General features: G+C 42.7%; 1 protein-coding gene across 1 annotated transcript in view; it reads right to left on the bottom strand.

Moving 5' to 3' along the window:
- Positions 1-2411: 2411 nt before the first annotated feature.
- Positions 2412-26265, bottom strand: part of zc3h3 (zinc finger CCCH-type containing 3) — a 297823-nt gene continuing 273969 nt past the window's right edge. The window contains exon 12 of the mRNA XM_063057690.1: positions 2412-4667. Coding sequence (XP_062913760.1) covers positions 4636-4667 — 32 coding nt within the window. The 3' untranslated portion in view covers positions 2412-4635. The remainder of the gene's footprint in view (positions 4668-26265) is intronic.

Raw genomic sequence — 26265 nt, 5'->3', positions numbered from 1 at the left:
AGAAAGTAGGGGGCCCAAAGAATAAACAAATTTGATTTACTTTTGTGAGGTCCCACTCTGGTGATTCATAATTAAGACCCAAATATCATCCTTCTCTGCAGGATCAATTATTGCTGTAACAGTCTTTAGAAGAGCTTAGTGGGATTCATACTGCACCGTGGATGGTCTCAGGCCAGGTATGAAAGGAGGAATTTGGGTATGGGGCTAGCAATTCCATCCCATAAAAACCCTGTGCTATAGAAACACCAACAGAAGCTCCAAAGACTTCATCCAGGGAGAGGAAGGATACACCAAAAAGATGGGCTACACCTGGAGACAATTTGGAAGACTGGCCATGGACAGAGGACTTTAGTGAGCTACTGTTGGTAGCCTATGCTTCAGAAGAGGTGCTTGTGCTTCAGCTAACCATAGTTGCTGCTAGGACAGTTTTGTATCATTTTCCCTGGAGCACACAGGGAATGACGTTATTTGATATGTGCCCGGCCCAAGCACCACATCAGATGTATACACATCTATCGTAATGTAAAGTCATAGAGCTACAAACATGGAAACAAGCCCTTCAACCAAACTTGTCCTTGCTGATCAAGCTGTCTAATTGGCATGTATCCATCCCACTGAACCATTCATATCCATGAAATAGCTCAAATGCCTTTTAAATGGCATAATTGTACACATCTCCTTCACTTCCTCTGGCAGCAGTTAATTTGAGGAGGGGTATAAAAAGACTGTGTAAGGTAGGGGAAAGTTACTTTTCCAACCAGCAGGCCTACTATCAGGGGACAGCCAGTGGAAGCAACAGTTCTGAGGTCATAGCACTAAGCTTGAGGACTAAGTGCTGAGGCTTTGGTGGAGAATGAGCAGTGATATCAGTAAGTCAAGGCAAGACCTCTCTTTTCTTTTAAACCCAGTAGTAATGAGGGATAGAAACAGTAGACTGTGGCATGGCATGTACTTCCTGTAAAACATTGGAGATCAGAAACAGCTTGTGATTATATTTGCAGGAAGCTTGTTCAGTTGCAGAACAGTTCAAACCACAGATTGGTTGGAGTGGCGTTTGGAGACTGAGGAGGATTAAGGAGGCAGAGAGTGGTTTAGATAAGAGCTTCAGAGAAGAAGTCACACCAAAGGTTTAGGAGGGTGACCACTAGGAGGACTTGGCAGACAGGCAGTGCAGCTATTCCAAACAGTGAGAAGTCATTATCTAAATTGGTACTAATGACCTCAGTGAGAAGGGAGATAGAGCCCTGCAACAGGAATTCAGGGAATAGGTAGAATACTGGAAATCAGGATCTCTACGATTGTCATTTCAGGATTACTCCCTTAGCCACACACTATAGTATAGAAATGGAGGGTAGAACAGGTAACTGCATGGATAAGGAATTGGTGCAAGGGAGAGGGCACAAGGTATTTGGATCATTACAATTTCCTCTGGAACAGATCTACAAGAATGATAAGTTGCATTTAAACTGGAAGGGTTGAATATCCTTGCAGGGAGGTTTGCAAGTGCTACTCAGACAGGTTTAAACGAGCAGAGAGGTGGGACCAGGAATGACACTGCAGCAGGCAGAGAGTGGGAATCATATGCAGAAAATAGAACAGGCAAATCCAGTGGACACAGTAGATAGAGACAGGTAGGAAAGCAAGAGAGGGCTGTGTAGCCTTAACTGTATTTACTTCAATGCAAGGTGTCCTGCAGGCAAGACAGGTGAGCTGAGAGCATGGATCAGCACATCCAATTATGATATTATTGCAATCATGGCAACATGGTTGAGGGAAGGGCAGCACAGCACTGGTAGCTTAATGTTCTGGGGGATACAAGTTTTGAACACTAGTCTCAAGATGGCAGATGGGGGTACCAAAGGTGGGGGGATTGTTGTACTTGGGTCAGGGAGAACATTACGACAGTAGTCAGGGTGGATATCCAGGAGGGATCAGGCAGGGAGACAGTATGGGCAGAACTTAGAAACGTGGACAATGACTTTAATGGGATTATACTGTAGGCCTCCAAATGGTCAGTAAGAATTAGAGGAACAAATATGCAGGTGAATTGCAATACAGTGTAAAACACTAAGGTTATAGTAGTGAGGGATTTCAATTTCCCCAGTATTAACTGGGATCTACACAAGTCATTTAAATGGGGTGAAATCTGTAAAATACATTCAAAAGGGAGTTTTGAAAGTAATGCATAAAGTCCTACCAGAGAAGGGGCTGTAGTAGGTCTTAAGAATGCACACTGGCATGTGGTTATGTACAGCCCCCTCCCAAGTATTTATCCTGTAACTCATATCATCAGTAATATTCATTTGAAATCTAATTTGCTGTGTGAAGACTAGTTCCTGCATTTGTCTATATAATAATGGTAACCACACAAGTATAACGTGGACGTAAAAGATAACAGGTAAATAAATGTGCATTCTTTAATTACAACTTCTTTTTACTAATTAATGCTTTTAATGCTCTCTGACTGATAGAATTCCATATAATGTACTTAATATGCACTGGCTAAATTTAATATCCAACACAGAAATGCGTTTAAATAGATCCAGAAGCTTCTGCAGAACATTCAGACGCTGCTGTTCCAAACAGTTATTCAGAATAGTTTGCTTTGAAAACAAGTATACTTGAAAATTTTGGAGACAACAATAAATCACATAAAATTCATTTGTAAACCGCAAGAAAAATATAACATTTAATAAGAATTAAATAGAAATAATTTCTTCAGGAAAGCCATTTTCAGTCAATAAATAACACAAAATCCTTTTATCAATGAGACGCATAACATTGTGTGCAAGAGTTATTGTTACACATATTTTTGAGTGATGTTAGTGATATTCCTATGAATGTCTTTGCATACATGTGATCTTTACTGCTAACATCTTCCCTAAACGACAATACAACCAAGATTTATGCTGAAGTACAAAGGGCACTTACTCCATATAAAATTAAGTGTGGAAACATTCCCCTCAAAACCACTGCAAAAGGCCCACCTCGCTCCACGTATTAGCCAAGTAATAGGGGAATAAAGATACTAGGATTTACAGATACTCTGCTGTTTGGAATAAGGCTGAAATGCAGGCTACATTAATTCCATAAGAACTACATAAACATACATTTTAATTTTTTTCTGGTTGTGCTCCTCCTGTCCTCCCTATCTGTGCCTCTCTTGCCATCAAAAGCTGCTCACTAGAGAAAAGCTGTTAGTGCTCAATGCACCAGCTTCAGCGCTAGCAGCAAATCATTTACCATGTGCGCAAAATACCAAAAATTAGTATGAATAATTCAAGTTATTACCCGTCAACATAGATTTACTTATTGGCACCAAAATGCACTTGCTAAATGGGCACATTAAGATCTGTGTCAAGGTACTAAAATGTCTTTAAATTGCAGAATTTTTAGTGGACAGTTCTTGTGATATCAAGAATAAAAATATTGATGCCTATTATTTCTCTTACGGATAAAAATGGCCATTTATAAGCTAGTATCGAAAACAAGTAATTTTGATCTGCACCTTTAAAAACAGAAAAGCTTTTTCTTCTTTGAATTCCTCCTTTCTCTAATATTTTGTTCTTTCCTTTGTCTGCCAAGGCTAACATATGTTGGGGTGTGGAAATGTATTAAAGGCATCTAGTCTATATCTGCTAGAAGATGCCTGGGATAGCCCAAATACAACTCACTCAAGGATCTTCTATTTCCCTTTGATCTGTTCTGTCAGTGCTGACCATTATAATATATTGGATGTGTAGGCAGTGCATAACCGAGAGCAACACAATCATTGAAGCTTAGACCAATGGCAGATTCTAGTTTAAAAACATTAATACCCTTTATGAAATTGTTACCTATCAAACAAAATTTCAAAGTTTATTAACTTATCACAATTACTATAATTAAAAACGTGATAGATACATGATGAAATAATGCATCAACACATTTTCAGTGATGAAGTTCACAACTGCAAACTAATCCCCAAATTTAGAGAATAGGGAGAAATGGCTTGGGTCTGCATTTTTTTTTGGGAAACTTAGCATTCATTAAGGTAACAAGATGTTGAAACTGGGGAAAGTAAGTGTTTTCCATCTCTGCATTCATCGTAAGCATCCAAGCCTTTGAAGTCACAGTGAAAGAGATTTGACGTGAAGCAAAACTCTGACTACAGCACACACAACCAAAATAAAAGTCTCACTTACACGGGTATAACATTTAAAATAGTAAGAATCAACAATATAACTGGAGGGAGTTTCCACAGTTTATAATATTTCAGCGGAATGGGACAGAAAAATAAACTTCAAACACATCTCAGACATTTAGAGTCCAAGTGGCTATCTGTTGGAGAATCTTTGTTGAATACGATGACTTTCATTACCCCTGGATGGTAGATGATGGTAACTTATCTGCAAATGTGGCATTCCTGAAGGCTTTTCTTATGGGTCCTCCTCATTAGAAAGGATTCACTAGAGAAAGAAACAAAAATTTCTACAGAATTTTTTTTTGTGCAAAACAGTAGTAAGAATTGCAAGACTAAATGCTGTATAGTACAATTTCATTAGAAGTACAACTGTGCCAAAGCAGTCCTTCACTGATTTCCAATCACTAGTTGGTGTTGAAGTAGTTTCTTGAGGGGATAGTTAGTGGTGGCAGTCAAAATCTGGGCTTGATTTGAATTGGCTTTCCTGCAAAAGAAAGAAAATTTATTGTCAGCAATAGAATTCTAGAACTTGTAGCACAGAGGGGTAATACATTGTTACTGCTAACAATGGTACTTCCTTTTCAACTAGCACCAGCCATCCAATTCAATTTGCAAATTCTATTTCCATTTCCTTTATATTCTTCCTTTTCACTTGTTACTATGATGTATACATTAATAATTACTGTAGTGTTTTGAGTTTTAATAACCCTGAATCATTTTCCTTGAACAGCAAAGCCTACAAAAATAGTGGATACAGCCCAGTTCAGCATGGGTAAAGCCCTGCCCATCACTGAGCACAATTTACAAGGAGTGCTGTTGCAGGCAAGCAGCATTCATCAAGGACCCCCAAAAGCCAGGTCATGCTCTCTTCTCACTGCTGCCATCAGGAAGGAAGTACAGGAGCATCAGGTCCCACACTACCAGGTTCAGGAACAGTTATTACCCCTTAACCATCAGGCTCTTGAACTGGAGGGGAAACTTCACTCATCCTACTACTGAACTGATTCCACAACCTATGGACTCACTTTCAAGGACACTACAACATAGGCTCTTGATATTTATTGTTTATATATTTTTTATTATGATTATTTTGTTTTCTTTTTCTTCTTTGTATTCACACAGTTTGTTGTCCTTTGTACATTGGTTGTTTGCTCATCTATGCTGTGTTTTTTTTTAATGACTCTATTACATTTCTTTGTACTTACAGTGAACATCTGCAAGAAAATGCATTTCAGGTAGCATTATGTGGTGACATGTATGTACTTTGATGATAAATTTACTTTGAACTCTTGTTACTCAGTGGAAACTACAAACTTCACAAAAGTCAAATTCAATTTGCAAATTTCAAATGGTTTACTGGGATAATTATTAGGCCAAGGCTGCTTATTGTTGACTACAGTTGGCCATTTTCTTGGCATGCATTGGTGAAAGGGATCAATTCCAGCCTGCTCATTCCCTCTGTAACTTGTCGGAAATTGGGGAAACATCTGTTCATTTCTTGTACACCAGTGTGTGGGAAATCACCCACACAGAAGTGTACAAGAGAGGAGTTGATTATATACACCATTTGCTGTAAAACAGATAAATGGACCATCATATATTTGAGTGCTTTCCCTAATCTGTCCCATTATTTAACGTCAACCTTCACAGACCAAAACTGTAGGCCTAAGCTTGAGAATATGACAAATAGATTTAGAAAGCTTGCTCCATTATTTAGTAAAATCACAGCCAATCCTCTGTCTCATACACACCCACTTTCATTGTCTCTGTTTCCTTTTGTGTACAAAAACTTATCAGTCTGAATCTTCAATACATTTATTGTTTGTGCACAGTTCACTCAGATAAACCTACAACTGTCTCAAGATATTTTTCCTCCAATCAGTAGTCTCTTTTGAAGACATGTACTCCTTCTGCTAGAGATAACAGCTTTTTAGCATCCCTCTCAATATCAGTCTCTCAAAGTATCTCTGTTGAGAATGTAACCCCTCTTCACTGAAATCAATCTAATGTATATGCCACAATGATTCCAAGATAAATATATACAAGGCCAATAAAAAAAATTCAAAACTGTGCACAGTACTCTGTAAGTATGGCACATGAAACTCATGTGCACAGCTCGCCAGTCTATTTGTATCCTACCGTTTTCCAATAAAGACTAACAAAAGTAATTAATGGTTGATGGAAGTCTTAGTAACCGCAGGACTCTGTGCACTGCAGTGCTGCAAGGCTCAGGATTAATCCCTTGCTATTTGTGGTATATATCTGTAATCATGATAATGTAGTTTATAGATGATACCAAAATTAGCTGTGTGGTTGCTAGTGTGCTTGACTGTTGTCGGCTGTCAGAGTACATATAAACAGGTTAGCTAGGGAAAAGGCAAAATGGAATTTAAACTGGAGAAATGTCAAGCATTTGGGGAGGTAATAGATGAAAAATGACAAGTTACAGGAATTGCAGTGTAAAAGAAGGAGCCTTGGAGTGTACAGCACGGAAGGCAGCAGGCAATGTAGCTAAGGCAGTTAAGATAGTACTCAGCATACCTACCTTTTATCAGCCGAGGCAAAGAATACAAGAATAAAGATGACATTCTAGAAGTGTTTATAACACTCATAAGGCTGCAGCTAGAAAGTTGTGTACCCCAGGCTGAGATTCCAGGAGGGAGAGACAGAGTGCAAAGGAGATTAATACGTACACAGTGCTGGAGGACCCAGCAGGTCAGGCAGCATCAATGGAAAGGAATAAAGAGTCAACGTTTCTGGCCAAGACATTTTTTAGATGCTGCCTGACATGCTGAGTTCCTCCAACATTTTGTGTTACTCTGGACTTCCAGCAGCTGCAGGATCTATTGTGTAAAAGAAGATTAATGAGGACTTTACCAATGTTGAATGACTAGGAAAGACCAGCTAGGAGGGGCTTGCTTGCTTTTAAGCAAAGGAGACCCAAGGGAAGATGTAACATACCTGTATAAAATTACAAAAATCTGAGGCACAATGAACAGAAACATCTATAACTAGGGATACATATTTAAGTTATTTGTTAAACAGGACACAGCTGAAGAAACACGTCAAGTACCAGTGATCAGAAACTCACTGGCTGAGAGGATACTGAAGGCAGAATTTCTCATTACATTTAAAGGAGACCTGTTGTGCACCTTGAGAACTATAATCCAGAAGGTTGCAGAATCTGGAAATGGACGATACAATGGGATAAACGACTTCCCCTCTATAGCATATATTTGATTGTTTTCTTTTTACGTACACTGTACTTCCCAATAGTACTTTACAACAGTATGCACCATTGTAAATACTATACTGATTATTACATATTGCACTGACTGTTCAGGCTCATTTCCCACCACAGTTCAACGGGGTCTGATCACAGAGGAATGCACAGTTGGAAAAACCAACGAGAAGTAGTGGATATGGCCCAGTCCATTATGGATAAAGACCACCCCACCATTGAGCACATTTACATGTAACCCTGTCACAGGAAAACATCCATCATCAATGGCCCCCACCATTCTGGTGATGCTCTCTTCTCACTGCAGCCATCAGATAGGAGATACAGGATCCTCAAGACCCACACCACCAGGTTCAGGAATTGTTATTAACCCTCGACTATCAGGCTTTTGAACAGAGGAGATAATTTCACATATCCTCATCAATGAACTGTTCCCACAACCCATGGACTCACTTTCAAGGACTCTTCATCTCATGTTTTAGATATCTATTTATTTATGTATGTGCCCAGCCACATATGCCAGTGATCATTATCAGACCAGAGTTCCTCAATTTTTTTGTGCATAGGTGGCCTTTGCTCTCTTGATGCCAAAGATGAGGTTTGTCCTGGCCACTCTGACAGCTGTCTTGTCACCGGACTTGACGGCAGCATCCCGGATTTTAGAAGGGAGCTCACCTTTATGTTCAGCCAGGGCTTCTGGTTGAGTCATGAGATAACCGTTTTTGAAGTGCAAACACATTGTCTACACACTGGATGATAATGACAGACGAGGCATATTCCTCAAGGTCTGTGTCTTCTCCATTTGTGGTGGCCTCCTTGAACATCTGTCAGCCGTTCAAAACAGTCCTGGAGCATAGAGTTTGCCTCATTAGGCCATACAGTGATGGTCCTCTTGACTGGTTTCTCCATTTTCAGCAGCGGTCAGTATGCTGGGATTAGCATTATGAAGATGGGGTCAGAGAGGTGAGAATGAGGGCATAGGATGGCTTTATAAGTTCCACGTTTGTTTGTATAAACATGGTCTAGTTGGTTTGTTCCACGGGGGGTCATGGTGACATGTTGGTGGAATTTGGGTAAAACGTCCTGCAGGTTAACACATACATTTACTTTGAACTTAGAGAACCAAAGACAGAAAACAATGCCAGATGCCTGAATTCTGAAATTGACGATGGGAAATACTTAAAATATCACAAAATCAGTATACCATATCACAGATATTAAGATGATGAAGTTACAAACAGCTATCATTCTATATTTAAAGCTGCTTAATGAAAACAAAATCCTGGCTAGTTCTGTTGGGGAGGTTCATTTTACATTTGGGATCTATATGCAATTGACCCTTACAATTGTGAGTGAGATGCTATAATGATTTTACAACAGCATTAGTTCAACAACTGTACAAAAAAAAATTAGTGCAACTGTACTTCACCAGCTGAAAAGGCAACAAAAAAGCTGATATTTATAATAAGGACTAATAAATCAGGTGGAGCCTGCAGATGCTGGAAATCTGGATCAACATATACGAAATGTCAAGGAACCCATCAGGTTAGGCAGCATCTGTATGTTGCCTGATCTGCTGAGTCCTTCCAGCATTTTGTGTGGGTTGATCAAGAAAGGCCACTGTGAAATCCCAAGTCTGGTCAATGATGAGACACGGAACCAGCCATGCCCAGCTTGGGTTACAGTAAACCTCAGCCAATCTGGCACATTTGGGATTTTCCTGGTGGTGGACTGGAAGACTTTTGAAATTATTGGATGTGATTCCTACTAATAACCAAATACACTTTAAATTCATAGTGACCCAGTGAGTTTCAAGGGACCATGGGAAACATGGCTCTGCTCAGTTTAAAAAGAACTTGGGAAATGGGGTCCACTGAGTTTCAAGGGGTTATGGGAAATTGGGTCCAGTGAGCTTCAGCAAAACAAGGGAAGAAGATTCAACGGGTTTCAAGGGAGCACAAGGAAATAAAATCACACGAGCCAGATGCTGAACCACTGATGTTTCTGAATAATCAGACAGAATGGATTATATACAGGACACCAGTCTTGAAAACAACTGAATAATTCTTAAAGTTGCCCTTAACAGTGTCTTGGCAATGAGATGTTTAAAATGGTTAAACAATTGCAGTGATTCAAGATAATGCCTCTCTTCTCAGGACAATTAAGGAGGCAATCAATGCCCAATACCAACACTATGAATATCCTGAGAATGAATACAGTAAGTACAGTAGAGCTATTAGTAGAGCTACTAACTTTATACTTTATAGTCGCCAAACAATTGATACTAGAGCGTACAATCATTACAGCGATATTTGATTCTGCTCTTCGTGCTCCCTGGAGTACAAATCGATAGTAAATATTAAAAATTTAAATTATAAATCATAAATAGAAAATAGAAAAGGGAAAGTAAGGTAGTGCAAAAAAACCCGGAGGCAGGTCCGGATATTTGGAGGGTATGGCCCAGATCCAGGTCATAATGTTGATGTTTCATGGACTTGATGTTTCAATCCCTATGTTGTCGGCACTCTCGATGTTGGCAGTGGGCTTGGAGTGGTGACAGGAGGGAGGGTAGGTATGTCATCGGGGTCATCAGGTGGGCACCCTCCTTCTTTGACATTTCATTGATAAGCCCACGATGTCTCCAGACAGCTCAATGGTGCTATCTGGTGTCCCAGATACACCCCCCTCAGTTCCATACCCTCCTGTCTTCATCTTGCAGCTCAGTTGTTGTCTTTCCTTTTAATCCAAATCCAATTGCTGCTTTCTTCTGCTGCATTTGACAAGGACTTGATTGCTTGTTGGAGGGAGTGACCCCTCACCCCCATCTTCTTCAATAGACTTGTCGTAGATGTAGCAACGCATCCCCTGTACTTATTGATGACAAACTGTGATTTGCTTTTTTTTGTGCAACCTACATATATAATATTTTCATTGTAACATGTGGCTAGAACGTCTTAAGTAAAGAAAATTTCTGATGAATAAAATTGGAATTGTGAGCCTCACTACCAACATCATGAAGTAAATTGATTTATCTTCAATGAAAGCCTCACTCAGCACCAACACAAGTTCTTAATGTGCACAACGCATAATCAATTACTCAGATTTAATAGCAGTGGCATAAAAGCAGCCGTCATTTTATTAGGCTGTTTGTGTCCTGCATTGCGAATGAACTGCCAGTGTAATTAAGGCTCTCTTTAAAAATTGCTGTCTTTCGCACATTTTTAATGATCTTGTGACTCCAGATTGTACTAGGACCGTGCCTCAAACTCATTACAAGGCTTGTGGATAGACACAAATGTTTCATTAATGCTTTCCTATGTCATCATGGTACTCCTCAGCCACATTAGTTTTGGGTAATGGAGAAACACACCATTTTGGGGCTCCACAGTAACAGCATATAGCTCTGCCACACTTAGTACAGTATTACTTCCATTACCAAACTCCAACTATACATCTTTCTCCAGCTCAGCTTCCTCTATTATACCAAAGGAACTTTCATTCAGCCTCTCAATAAACTTGCAAATTCAATGACAGATATATTATTTCTCTTGTGTATTCATGTTCTCTAAGAACCTCATTAAGAACGTACAACTTAGTTCAACTATCACTTATGGTCAACAGTGAGAGGAGTCAGGTTTTAGGTCGGAAGACAACCACTAAGTTAATCTTAAAATCTCTTACTTTAATATGATTCATTTCATGTGTCCGTGTTTGAACATTTTCAGACATCCCACCTCTCCCGGAAGTCTCCTGCATATCGATAGTGGCTCCCTGATGCCCGCAAATTATATACAATATCCTGGAAATAGATTTTTTTGAGAGGGAGAGGGAGAACGGGAATCCTGATTGGTCTCTCTTCGTGCTAAGAGTGGTCCCCAACTACCGGGCTGCGAGGAAACAATATGATTCGGCGATATGAAACGATACGAGTCAGCTGCACCTTTCCTCATTCCGTCACGCACTGTTGAATTTTAATGCACGCGAGCTCATCAGTGACCCAAGATATGCAAAGGAATGGGTCCGTGACCCATTTGTGAATGTCCCCGGTGAATCATCCATGTCAGCGCGGGAAAAAGATCAACTCTTCAAGCTTGCAAATGACGGTGGGCTGAAAAGTATGTTTCACATAACATCTCCGCCAGCATTCTGGATCAAAGTCAAGGCTGAATATCCTGAGATAGCCATGGAAGCACTGAAAATGTTGCTTCCATGTCCAACATATCTCTGTGAAGCGGAGTTTTCTGCAATGAATACAACGAAAACTCAATTGCGGAATAGACTGGACAAAAGGAACCCCCTTTGAGTATCGCTATCTCCCATCACCCCTCGATAGGACCATCTTGTTGCAGGAAAACAAGCCCAGGGCTCCCACTGATTCATCAATATTGGTGTGTTGCAATGATTTTATATGTTCATACAGGGAAAATATGCGCTGTATGTTTAATATCCAAACGTTACTGAAAATGTTATGATGCGATTGACTTATCACCTTTATTCCGGTTGTGATTAACACCCCCGCCCCCGGTCGGCTGGTCTGCAAGAATATTGTCAATATTAAACCAGTCTGTAGTGCAAAAACGATTGCGGACCCCTGCTAAGTAGACCTATCAGTTTTCTCTGTGGGTGGGCTTTATAGTCGACCTCAAAAATAATGACAGAGTTGCTCGCTGCACTGTTTGCAACAGTGACTTTTCTATTGCCCATGATGGATTAAAATGTAAAAAACATGTTGAGGTGAGTTTAACAGCATAGCTAACGTTATTTAAACTAGCTGGCTAGCTGCTAAGGAGCTACGCTATTGATGTCCTACTTGATGAGGCCAAACTCCCTGTAGACTTGCTTAAAGTTGTAATAGAATAAGTATGATAATATAAGTACATATTTTAATGTCACATTTTCTGCATATACCCAACTTGGTTTACAGATTAGACAAAATCACTAAACAAAGTATTACATACACCCTTGGAGGTCAACCGTAGGGGGGTGGGGATATGGGGTTGCGAGCGGCGGGGGTGCTACCTCCCTGAAACGAGTTTTTGCAGGGTGGGATGTCTGCATTTTCATGGTTAAAATTTCCAATCAAAATTTAGAAACACAAAATTAATTTGTTGATCTTTATGCTCCTGGTAGCTGGAAAAATATAAACTATGACCAATAAGATTGCATTAGGGAGAAGAGATGGATTAATGCATTATGAAAAAGGATACGTATTTAGGCATATGTGTCATGGAAATGCAAAGATTACAAATAAATTCACAACATAGATCAAAGTGCTGAATTTGTAGTCTGAGCAATAGTGGCCATGGTACTATGACAAAGGGTCCGACACGAAAGAATTAGCCTTATAGAGCCTTCTTGCCAGTTTTTTTTGTCATGCAAGTTGCAAATAGAACTCCCTACAGTGCAAGTGAAGCTCTATGTGCAGTGAGGCATGAAAACAAGGGTTAAATGTGCATGAATGTGCAGATTCAGCGCCAGTGTATTGCACTCTGGAGTACTAGGTACATTAGAAAGGAACATCCTGGGTCTGTACTCAGGTAGGCTGATTCCCTGCACATAGTTTATAGTGGAAAATGAGCAGATTAGAGAGAAACCTGTACGACTTTCCTTCGTAAGTTAATGGACGGAAATCAGGATTATTCCTTTACAGATATGAAGCCAACCAATCTGACTTTCTAGCAGCTTGGGTACTCATGAGATGAAGATCTCTGAAACAGCTCGATCCAGGAAAAATTATCCCTCTTAGTTGAACTCCAGGCCGGGTCTTCAAGTGCTGCTGTTGTGATCCCGTCTCCCCTTCCCCCACCACCACTCCGCAGCCCCGTCTTCCTCAGATCCCACCGTCAACTCCTGGGCCCTCAGAGGCTCCATCTTCCTCTCACCCCAACCCTCCCCTCTCCATTGACACCCCCAGCCTCCCCCCTCCCCCCTCTGATCCCAGCTCTCATCCGTGCCAGGTCTTTACCATCCCCTCCGACCTTCAACCGTCGGAGGCAGAACGCTCTGTTCTCAGTAAGGGTCTCACCTTTGTCCCCCTTCGCCACACCTCAGTGAGTTCCGTGTTCGCCACGATGCGGAACTTTTCTTCCGCTGCCTCCGTCTCCGAGCCTACTTCTTCGGCAAGGACTCTTCCACCCCCACCGATGACCCCTTCTCCCGTCTTCAACCCTCCTCTTCTTCATGGACACCCCGCTCTGGTCTTCTGCCTGCTCTGGATCTCTTTATCGCTAACTGCCGACGGGACATCAACCGTCTCGACTTCACCGCACCTTGTCCCCATTCCAACCTCACTCCTTCGGAACGCTCTGCTCTCCACTCCCTCCGCACTAATCCTAACCTTATTATTAAACCCGCCGATAAGGGGGGTGCTGTTGTAGTCTGGCGTACTAACCTCTACCTTGCCGAGGCACAGCGACAACTCGCGGATACCTCCTCTTATTTACCCCTTGATCGTGACCCCACTAAGGAGCACCAGGCCATTGTCTCCCACACCATCACCGACTTTATCCGCTCAGGGGATCTCCCATCCACTGCTACCAACCTTATAGTTCCCACACCCCGCACTTCCCGTTTCTACCTCCTACCCAAGATCCACAAACCTGCCTGTCCTGGCCGACCTATTGTCTCAGCTTGCTCCTGCCCCACCGAACTCATTTCTGTATACCTCGACACTGTTTTATCACCCCTTGTTCAATCCCTTCCGACCTATGTTCGTGACACTTCTCACGCTCTTAAACTTTTCGATGATTTTAAGTTCCCTGGCCCCCACCGCTTTATTTTCACCATGGATGTCCAGTCCTTATATACTTCCATTCCCCATCAGGAAGGTCTCAAAGCTCTACGCTTCTTTTTGGATTCCAGACCTAATCAGTTTCCCTCTACCACCACTCTGCTCCGTCTAGCGGAATTAGTCCTTACTCTTAATAATTTCTCCTTTGGCTCCTCCCACTTCCTCCAAACTAAAGGTGTAGCTATGGGCACCCATATGGATCCTAGCTATGCCTGCCTTTTTGTTGGGTTTGTGGAACAATCTATGTTCTGTGGCTATTCTGGTATCTGTCCTCCACTTTTCCTTCGCTACATCGACGACTGCATTGGCGCTGCTTCCTGCACGCATGCAGAACTCGTTGACTTTATTAACTTTGCCTCCAACTTTCACCCTGCCCTCAAGTTTACCTGGTCCATTTCCGACACCTCCCTCCCCTTTCTAGATCTTTCTGTCTCTGTCTCTGGAGACAGCTTATCCACTGATGTCTACTATAAGCCTACTGACTCTCACAGCTATCTAGACTATTCCTCTTCTCACCCTGTCTCTTGCAAAAACGTCATCCCCTTCTCGCAATTCCTACGTCTCCGCCGTATCTGCTCTCAGGCTGAGGCTTTTCATTCTAGGACGAGGGAGATGTCTTCCTTTTTTAAAGAAAGGGGCTTCCCTTCCTCCACTATCAACTCTGCTCTTAAACGCATCTCCCCCATTTCACGTACATCTGCTCTCACTCCATCCTCCCACCACCCCACTAGGAATAGGGTTCCCCTGGTCCTCACCTGCCACCCCACCAGCTTCCGGGTCCAACATATTATTCTCCGTAACTTTCGCCACCTCCAATGGGATCCCACCACTAAGCACATCTTTCCCTCCCCCCCCCTCTGCATTCCGCAGGGATCGCTCCCTACGCAACTCCCTCGTCCATTCGTCCCCCCCATCCCTCCCCACTGATCTCCCTCCTGGCACTTATCCGCGTAAGCGGAACAAGTGCTACCCATGCCCTTACACTTCCTCCCTTACCACCATTCAGGGCCCCCAACAGTCCTTCCAGGTGAGGCAACACTTCACCTGTGAGTCGACTGGGGTGATATACTGCGTCCGGTGCTCCCGATGTGGCCTTTTATATATTGACGAGACCCGACGCAGACTGGGAGACCGCTTTGCTGAACATCTACGCTCTGTCCGCCAGAGAAAGCAGGATCTCCCAGTGGCCACACATTTTAATTCCACATCCCATTCCCATTCTGACATGTCTATCCACGGCCTCCTCTACTGTAAAGATGAAGCCACACTCAGGTTGGAGGAACAACACCTTATATTCCGTCTGGGTAGCCTCCAACCTGATGGCATGAACATTGACTTCTCTAACTTCCGCTAAGGCCCCACCTCCCCCTCGTACCCCATCTGTTACTCATTTTTATGCACACATGCTTTCTCTCACTCTCCTTTTTCTCCCTCTGTCCCTCTGAATATACCTCTTGCCCATCCTCTGGGTTCCCCCCCCTCCTTGTCTTTCTTCCCGGACCTCCTGTCCCATGATCCTCTCATATCCCCTTTTGCCTATCACCTGTCCAGCTCTTGGCTCTATCCCTCCCCCTCCTGTCTTCTCCTATCATTTTGGATCTCCCCCTCCCCCTCCAACTTTCAAATCCCTTACTCACTCTTCCTTCAGTTAGTCCTGACGAAGGGTCTTGGCCTGAAATGTCAACTGCACCTTTTCCTACAGATGCTGCTTGGCCTGCTGCGTTCACCAGCAACTTTGATGTGTGTTGCTTGAATTTCCAGCATCTGCAGAATTCCTGTTGTTTCCTCTTAGGTGTTTAGCAGATTTCACTTTTCAATAATGCCTTGGATTTTGTTTTACCGAAAGAAAAGGAATCTGAGACATGAGTGTGCCTCTACAGACTGAAATTTACACAAGAACGCACAGTTTACCTCATTATAACTATTTGATAACAATGGCTCTGCATCAAAAATGACCACTGCTGACATTTTAGGTCACGGAATTCAGGAAAGTGAATAACTTTACAAGAGCTCTTACTGGGAACAAATCACGAAATAAATTATAAATGAAAAATAAAGAGAATAAATGCAGTCCCCAGGTTATGACCGGGTTCCATTTTTGAGAACTGTTTGTAAACTGAACTGTTCGTAATTTGTTAATGAACAAAAACATTGTGTGGGAGAGGATCACAGATATAGCTATGGGGAGAGTGGCCACAAGGCAACCTCACTGATGCATTAGTGAGTAAGTGAATCTGTTCGGTGCTCCCACGTCTGTTTGACTCCATCCAGATCCCAAATATTGATCAGGGGTGGGAGTGAGGACAGAAGGCACAAAGAAGTGTTCTAACCCCACCCAGAAGATCTTTGCAGGTACCCAGCAGCTGGCAAATCCATTCCCATCCACCCTATTGGCCTCCCAAATACTTGTTCATTTCCAAGGGTTGATAAGCTGTGTGTTCTTAACCCAGTGAGGACTTGTATCTGGTGTGGACTCCTCTACATCAGTGAGACCTGACACAGATCGGAAAACAGCTTTGTCAGACATCTTTGGTCTCCACTGCAAAAGGTAGCATCCCCCGGTGTTTATCTGCTTCAATTTGATTCCCCTGTCTGACATGTCAGTCCATCGCCTCATCTACTGTCATGCCGAGGCCAAACTCAGGATAGAGGAGCAACAACTTCATATTCTATCTGGGTAGCCTCCAACCCAATGGAATACATATTGATTTCTCCAACTTCTGGTAATTTCTCCCCTCCCTCCTTCTCTCTTTTCCCATTCCTATCTGGTTACCTCCTCACCCCTTCTTCTCATTTGCCCAACAACACCCCCCTCAGCTCTCCTCCTCCTTCCCCTTCTTCCCTGGTCTGTTGTTTTCTCCTATTAGATTCCTTCTTCAGCCCTTTACATCTTCCATCAATCCCTTCCCATGTTCTTACATCATTCCCCACCCCCACCATTCACCCCCCCTTCCCCCTCACCTCATGTCACCCCTCCTCGGCACCTTTTTATTTGGTTTCTGCCCCCTTCCTTTCTAGTCCTCATGAAGGACCTTGGTCACATCAATTGTTTATCTCCCACCCTCCCCCCCAACATTGATGTTCCGTGACTTGACGAGGTTCTCCAGTTTTTTTTTGTGTGCTTGTGTGTGTTCATTTTCACTTTTTCCAACCTGCTGCACAGCATTCAGTGTTCACAGTGTGGCCTCCTCCCCTATCCACCGGAGAAACCAAGTGGATGATTACTTTGCCAGCACCCTGAGCTTTCAGTTGCCTGCCATTTAAAGTCACAATCCCACTCTTTGTAACCTCCTACACTGTCATGAAACCCAAAGCAAGCTCACCTCATAATTCATCAGGGAACATTGCTTTTGTTAAGACTTAACATTAAATTCTCTCACTTTGAATAACACACTTAAAATAATTCTGTTAAATCAGTTATCTTTTCTTTTCTTCTCTTTGTATGGTCCGGTCTACTGAACATGTCCACTATGCAGAATTATATCGGCCATAAATTTCAGTTCACAGTACCTTATCCTACCTGCCAAGTGTTCATCCTATCAGAGAAATCAACATTTCATCAACATTTTGCTGTTACCCAAACCTATTGCTGTCTTTCACAGCTCTGATGAAGGACTCCTCATCTGAATTATTATTTGTTTCACTTATCACAAATGCTGGCTCACCTTATTAATTTTTAAATTATTTTTAATCCTACACTTGTAAATCTAGCCTGCTGGGCAAGTCATCATTAATCTTACCATTAACAAATCATTACATAGGCATAGTATCTTAAACATTAATCCAATTCAGCTAATTCAGTCACAAACACACCTATATTCTACATACATAAAAGTTGCTGGTGAACGCAGCAGGCCAGGCAGCATCTCTAGGAAGAGGTACAGTCGACATTTCGGGCCGAGACCCTTCGTCAGGACCGAAATGTCGACTGTACCTCTTCCAAGAGATGCTGCCTGGCCTGCTGCGTTCACCAGCAACTTTTGTGTGTGTTGCTTGAAATTCCAGCATCAGCAGATTTCCTTGTGTTTGCTATATTCTGCATATCTGTCCTGAATCTTCCCACTTACTGATAACCTATTTGGATCACTCTCTTTCCCCCTGTTCTGATGAAGGTCATAGGTCGAAAACACTGAATGCTTCTCCTTCCCATTTTCTCAATATCTCTAGTTGTAATGTTGCAACTCATCTCCATCAGACTTACTGTGGGTTTGCAACTGATCTGCAGAACTAATCAGAAACTGTATGACATACAGTCACTCACACCTCAGGAATTAAGCTGTAATATATATGGATGACATAGACACAAAAGAATGCTGGAATCCGGAGCAACAAATAATCAACTGGAGGAACTCAACAGGTCAAGCAGCATCTGTGGGAGTGAAAGAACTGTCGATGTTTCAGGTTGAAACCCTGCATCAGGACTCATCAGAGGCAGGTTTTCAACCTAATACTTTAACAATTCCTTTCCTCGACAATGCTGCTTGACCCACTGAGTTCATAATGATTGTTACTCAACATATGCATGACAATTGAATTTACATGCATTTGGAGGCTGAATCCAAGTCATCAAGTCGTTCACTGAAGCTTACAAGAGGATAGGTCCTGCATCTGCAAGACAAAGGTCCCCATTAATCTGATTCCAAAGCAGCATACTGCCCTGAAATAATAAAGGTTCACAAAACCTTTGAAGACATGTTAAACTTTCCATATCTTGCTAATCCCCTCTCGGTGAAGATAAATACGTATGATAATGCACCATGGAAAAATACCACCAAAGTTGTTTCTGAAAAACCCTACAAAAACACAGGATGGATAAACAAGTCAATGTCTATTTCCTCTCCCACGTCAGCGTCCCCACCACTGAAGGTCTTGTCACAGCATTCATATGCCCAAAACCAGACACTCTTATCCAAAGCTCTGTGAATGGAAAGGAATATTTATGGAGAGAGAAAATGATTAAAAGATGCTTGCAGAACCTCCTTAAGAACTTGCAACATCTCTACTGATGTAATTATTTAGGCCCTTCCAGCTGCATTGCCTAGCAACATCCAACAAACCTGATTTAACCCTAATTTAATCATGGGAAATTTTACAATGGCTAATTAACCTACCCAGTATGTCTTTGGACCTTGAGGGGAAACCAGAGGACCCGAAGAAAACTTACAAACTCTATGAGGAGGATGTGGAAGATGTCAAGAAGACCAAGAAGTTCTTGGGAATTTCTGGCCCAAGTGCTCAAAGTGGAGAAGTACTCGGGTTGGTAAGAAGAACACCAAATCTGTGCAGTGCAAGAAGAGAAGTCCTGTTCAAGCAGTGTATAGAATGCAACTCCTCAGAAACTACCAGCGCATTTGCCCATTTGGACCCATAGCTATATGTGGAAGAAACTGTGGTTCCCACTTTAGCCTCGTCAGCCACTTTATACAAAACGATAATGGAAATATCTTTGATCTTGTGAGAATATCTAAGGAAAGTCAGTAAGCATTGTGTTTTAAAATTCTATGGGGAACTCAGGCCACTAAACCTCTTAATAGCATCCACAAATTAGCATAAAATGCATCTTTTTAAATTCAAGATTGTGCTCACGCAGGCCAAAACTTTAATAGGAGGAATTTTGCTGATACAGCAACATGGGTTGTGGAGGAAGAAAATAAGAATGAAAGTGAACCAACAATTTTGAAACCATACAATAGGGCAGTAGTAAGTCCTCAATGCATTGGTGTGCAACTCTGTGTGCCTCTTGAACGAAGCAGTTAGCTGGTGTTTTTCAAACAGATTCATCTCCATTTCAAAGTAGTTTTTAAGAAAAGTTCAGTCTGCATCCATCACATAGAAGCCAGGTTGGAATTTCAAGCCCACAAAGTAACAGTGGGAGTGGCATGTCATAAAGCTATAGTGAACTTGTGTAGCAGTTTAAATATTCGGAATTCAAAACATGCTTTAGCAGCCCACCCACTATCCTGAATCATGGATTTAACATTTATTTTGACCTTTTGTTGATTTGATGGAAATGATATCTGCTAAGCTGTAATTTTTTTCCCAAAACTTATTGCCCTTAAGAATATTTTCGGATTGCCCAAACTTTTCTTAGGGAGTGGAAATAAACAGACATTTATTTAGAAGTTACAGACCCTAGCGCTGATTCATGACATTTTGGCTAATTTATGTAGAAACAATGAAAACTGTTCTTCAGCTCTTGCCCTAAATAAAACACCAATACATCAACAAGTGCATGGTGATCACTCAGTTCAGCATCATCTGCTTTTGATAACTGTAAAGAGCAAATGTGAACTGGAGAATGGTAAATTTGCAAGGGAAATTTTTAAATTGTATGTTGGAATACCACGGTACACCATTTTGGTAAAACTCACTCTGAAAATGCATCCAAGTTCCTTTTTTCCTATCTAAAGCTGTGTTTACTGCACAGGTTTCCACTGATATCAGGATTTCTTCATGAGAATCTCTGAGCAGGATCAGGAGGAAATCTGTCAGTTGAACATGGCTGGAGGCTTCTTTTTAAATAGGTCACAATGTTGTGGAATCAACTGGATCCCACCACCAAGCACATCTTCCCCTCCCTCCCACTTTCTGCAGGTATTGTTCCCTACGTGACTCCATTGACCATTCCTCTCTCCCCACTGATCTTCCTTCTGACACTTTCCCCATTCCCACTTCCCTTTCTCACTTTATTTCCTTACTTGCCCATCACCTCCCTCTGGTACGCCACCCCGCCTTTCTTTCTTCCATGGCCTTCTGTTCTCGCCTATCAGATTCTCCCTTATTCAGCCCTGTATCAGAATCAGAATTGGATTTATTATCACCGGCATATGTCGTGAAATTTGTTAGCTTAGCAGCATCAGTTTAATGCAATACGTAATATAGAAGAGGAAAAATAATAATAAAAATAAATTACAGTATACGCATGTTGAATAGATTAAAAATCATGCAAAAACAGAAATAATACATATTAGAAAACTGAGGTAGTGTTTACAGGCTCAATGTCTGTATAGGAATCGGATGGCAGAGGGGAAGAAGCTGTTCCTGAATCGCTGAGTGTATGCCTTTAGGCTTCTGTACCTTCTACCTGATGGTAACAGAGAGAAAAAAGCATGCCCTAGGTTCTGGGGAGTCCTTAATATGGACGCTGCCCTTCTGAGACACCGCTCCTTGAAAATGTCCTGGGCACTTCGTAGGCTAGTACCCAAGATAGAGCCAACTAAATTTACGACCCATTGTAGCTTCTTTCGGTCCTGTGTGGTAGCCCTCCCTCCCCACTATACCAGACAGTGATGCAGCCTGTCAGAATGCTCTCCACGGTACATCTATAGAAGTTTTTGAGTTTTTTTGTTGATATACCAAATCTCTTCAAACTTCTAATAAAGTATTGTTGCTGCCTTGTCTTTTTTATAGCTGCATTGATATGTTGAGGCCAGGTTAGGTCCTAAGAGATCTTGATACCCGAATTTAAAACTGCTCACTCTCTCTACTTCTGATCCCTCTATGAGGATTGGTATGTGTTCCATCGTCTAACCCTTCCTGAAGTCCATAATCAGCTCTTTTGTCTTAATGACGATGAGTGCAAGGTTGGTACTGCGACACCACTCGTCACCATCTGAGATTCTACCAATAATAATTGTGTCTTCAGCAAATCTGTTGTCTCTCTTTCCCAATCAACTTCCTTGCTCTTTAATTCACCACCCCCCCTCAACTTTCCAGTCTCACCTGTCACCTTGTACTTCTGCCTCCCCTTCTCCCACCTTCTTACTCTGACTCCTCAATCCTTTTTTTTCCTCCAGTCCTGATAAACAGTCTCGGCCCGAAACATTGACAGTACTCGTTTCCTTAGATGCTGCCTGGCCTGCTGAGTTCCTCCAGCATTTTGTGTGGGTTGCTTGGATGTCCAGCATCTGCAGATTTTCTCTTGTGTATAGTGGAAGCTAATTCTCTCAACCCCCAACTATGGATGCCACAATTATCATTCTTTGTTCACCTGTCAGAAGAGTTTTCAGATGGGGCAGACTGGGAATGAATGAGGTCTTGTTATTACACTGAGTTAACTAGAGCTAGCCTATGTGCTTTGTCAACTCAGTTTTTTGAATTTAACATTTCCAGTTCAAGAGAAGCACATTAATTTGAGATAATTATTTGTTTGATAGTAATTAATTCCTTTCTAGTAATGATATCACTTTGCCCTTCAAATCCTTGGAGGAAGAATTCAAGGTAACAAGAGCCAGAGAAGTGCTACAGTATAGGGACTCAAGTGATCTGAAGGTAGCTAGAACAGGGATCCAACTGAGGACTGGCAAGAAGTGGAGGGCAGAGGAAGCTGTTCAGGAAGCAGAGGCAAGGCTGCGTCACAGGAGGTTGGTGAGAGTGGTCACACGAGGCCGAGCTGGGCTAGGATCCTTTCCAACTCCCCAAATGGACACCAGAGGGAAGGAAAGGCATCGTCTAGTTCAGGAGGAGGTGAGAGCAGTAGAGGAGGAGACGAGAACCTGCAAGGCAGTGGGAATGAAGCAACAGGGAGCTTGGACAAGATGGGAGAATGCGGTTGAGAGGAAAGTGACCCGGGCTGATCTTAGGAAAGCCGAACCACACCGCATCCAATTTCTCATCCAGGCAGTGTACGATGTGCTTCCAAGCCCATCAAACCTGCACACATGGGGCAAGGCAGAGTCATCTGCGTGCCCACTGTGCTCCAAGCGAGGAACCCTGGAGCAGATCCTCAGCGGCTGTGCAAGGGCACTTGGTGAGGAACGGTACAGGTGGAGGTATGATCAGGTCCTGAAGACCATCGCTGAAGCCGTCAGCACAGGAGTTGAGTGGGCGAAGCGGTCCCGACCCTCCAAGCAGACCATTGCCTTTGTCAGAGCTGAGGAGCAGCCAATACCTGCCAAAAGAACATCTGCAGGCATTCTGACCTCTGCAAGGGACTGGCAGCTGCTGGTGCACCTCGAACGGCAGCTGAAGTTCCCCAACCATATCACAGCCACCACCCTGCAACCAGACACTGTCCTTGTGTCTGAGTCTACAAAGCCAGCAGTCCCCAACCACCGGGCCGCAAAGCAAGTGCTACTGGGCCATGAGGAAATGATATGATTTGGCGATATGAGTCAGCTGCACCTTTCCTCATTCCCTGTCACGCCCACGAGATCATTGCCCGTGCGTCATCCGTGTCAGCGCAGGAAGACCAGCTCCTCAAGCTTGCAAATGACAGCGGGCTGAAAAGTATGTCTGACATAACATCTCTGCCGACATTCTAGATCAAAGTCAAGGCTAAATATCCTGAGATAGCCACGAAAGCACTAAAAACGTTATTTCAATTTCCAACATATCTCTGCAATGAATGCAACGAAAACTAAATTGCGGAATAGACTGGACATGAGGAACCCCCTTCGAGTATCGGTGTCTCCCATTACTCCTTGATGGGACCGACTTGTTGCAGGGAAACAAGCCCAGGGCTCCCACTGATTCAGCGATATTGGTGTGTTGCAATGATTTTATATGTTCATACGGGGAAATTATGTGCTGCGTGTTTAATATCCAAACATTACTTAAAATGTTATGATGCTATTGACTTACTTATATAACCATATAACAATTACAGCACGGAAACAGGCAATCTCGGCCCTTCTAGTCCGTGCCGAACGCTACTCTCACCTAGTCCCACCGACCTGCACTCAGCCCATAACCTTCCATTCCTTTCCTGTCCATATAGTTATCTGATTTTTCTTTAAATGATAATATTGAACTTGCCTCTACCACTTCTGCTGGAGTTCGTTCAACACTTACTTCAAGCTCCCCTGTCCTCCCCTGATAATTGACTTATCACTATATTCATGCGAGGAAAATACGCGCTGTGTGTTTAATATTAAATTCGTTAGATAAATCCTTTTAGAAACAAAATTGAGTGTATTAGCCACTTATCACCGATATTCCAGTCGTGATTAACACCCCCCCGAACAGAATCGCCAAAAACAATTTGTAGAAAAAAAATCGGAACGTACACGCATGCGCACTGGTGCCCGCGCAAGGTTTCATGGTCATTGTAGTCTTTCTCGGGGTAAACACAACGTATTTGACTGCTAGTCTTGTCCGTTGGTTACCCTACCCCCCCACCCCCACTCCCCCAGGTCGGCCGGTCCGCAAGAATAGTGCCAATATTAAAGCAGTCCGCAGTGCAAAAAAGGTTGGGGACCCCTGTACTAAGCAAGTGGTTCTGCTGGAGCTGACAGTCCCATAGGAAGATTGCTTGGAAGAGGCCTTCGAAAGTTAGCTCTCCAAGTACGCAGGACCGGTCAGCAACTGTCAGCAGGCTGGATGGAGAGTGAGGTGTCTCCCAGTGGAGGTTGGTTGTAGGGGATTCGCAGCCTGTTCCTTAGCTAGAGCCTTCAGCAATTTGGGTATCGAGGGACAGAGAGCCATCTGCAGTACCACCAATGCGGCAGAGAGGGCCTCAAGATGGCTGTGGCTCAAAAGAGGGGAGCCATGGAGTCATAAGTAGCTAGCCATCTGGACACAAGCTGGGGTCTGATCAGCCCCGGCTGGGTCACCTGGAGGAGGTTGTATGATGTTGAAAGACCCGAAACACCCGATGATTCCAGGAACATCACTGAAGATGTGTCCAGAAGCATCAGTAGATGTATGTACACAGATAGAGAATTATGAAAAGCACTTTAACATGATACCTAAAACTACATTAACTCCTTTACAGGAACTTGGAAACATAAAATGGGAACAGATGTTCTCAGGGAAATGTACGGTACAAATGTTCAGAGGATATTTGTGTGGTGTTCTGCACAGGTACGTTCCAATAAGACAGGGAAAGGATGGTATGGTACAGGAACCATGGTGTACAAAGATAGTTGAAAATCTAGTCAAGAAGAAAGGAAAAGCTTACGAAAGGTTCAAAAAACTAGCTAATGATAGATATCTAGAAAATTATAAGGCTAGCAGGAAGGAGCCTAAGAATGAAATTAGGAGAGCCAGAAAGAGCCATGAGAAGGCCTTGGCGGACTAGATTAAGGAAAACCCCCAAGGCATTCTACAAGTATGTGAAGAGCAAGAGGATAAGACTTGAGAGAATAGGACCAATCAAGTGTTTCAATGGAAAGGTGTGTATGGAACCGAAGGAGGTAGAGGAGGTACTTAATGAATACTTTGCATCCGTATTCACTATAGAAAAGTACCTTGGCAATTGTAGGGATGACTTACAGCAGACTGAAAAACTTGAGCATATAGATATTAAGAAAGAGGATGTGCTGGAGCTTTTTGAAAGCATCAAGTTGGATAAGTCACCGGGACCGGAGGATTAGAGGGTTGCAGATGTTAAGTATTCAAGAAAAGGCGTAGACATAGCCCAGGAAATTATAGACCAGTGAGTCTTACTTCAGTGGTTGGTAAGTTGATGGGAAAGATCCTGAGAGACAGGATGTATGAACATTTGGAGGGGAATAATATGATTAGGAATTGTCAGCATGGCTTTGTCAAAGGCAGGTCGTGCCTTACGAGCCTGACTGAATTTTTTGAGAATATGACCAAACACATTGATGAAGGTAGAACAGTAGATGTAGTGTATATGGATTTCAGTAAGACATTTGATAAGGTACCCCATGCAAGGCTTATTGAGAAAGTAAGGAGGCATGGGATCCAAGGGAACATTGCTTTGTGGATCCAGAACTGGCTTGCCCAGAGAAGGCAAAGAGTGGTTGGAGACGGGTCATATTCTGCATGGAGGCCGCTGACCAATGGTGTGCCTCAGGGATCTGTTCTGGGACCTGTTCTTGATGTTTATAAATGACCTAGATGAGGAAGTGGATGGATGGGTTAGTAAATCTGCTGATGACACAAAGATTGGGGGTGTTGTGGATAGTGTGGAAGGCTATCAGAGGTTACAGCGGGACATCGATAAGATGTAAAACTGAGCTCAGAAGTGGCAAATGGAGTTAATCCAGATAAGTGTGACTTCCATTTTGGAGGTCAAATATGATGGCAGAATATCGTATTAAGGGTAAGACTCTTGGCAGCGTAGAGAATCAGAGGGATCTTGGG

This window comes from Mobula hypostoma, chromosome 1 (genome assembly GCF_963921235.1).
Source record: "Mobula hypostoma chromosome 1, sMobHyp1.1, whole genome shotgun sequence".
Lineage (NCBI taxonomy): Eukaryota > Metazoa > Chordata > Chondrichthyes > Myliobatiformes > Myliobatidae > Mobula > Mobula hypostoma.
The sequence above is the reverse complement of the archived record's forward strand: the minus strand, read 5'-3'. Positions and strand labels throughout refer to the sequence as shown.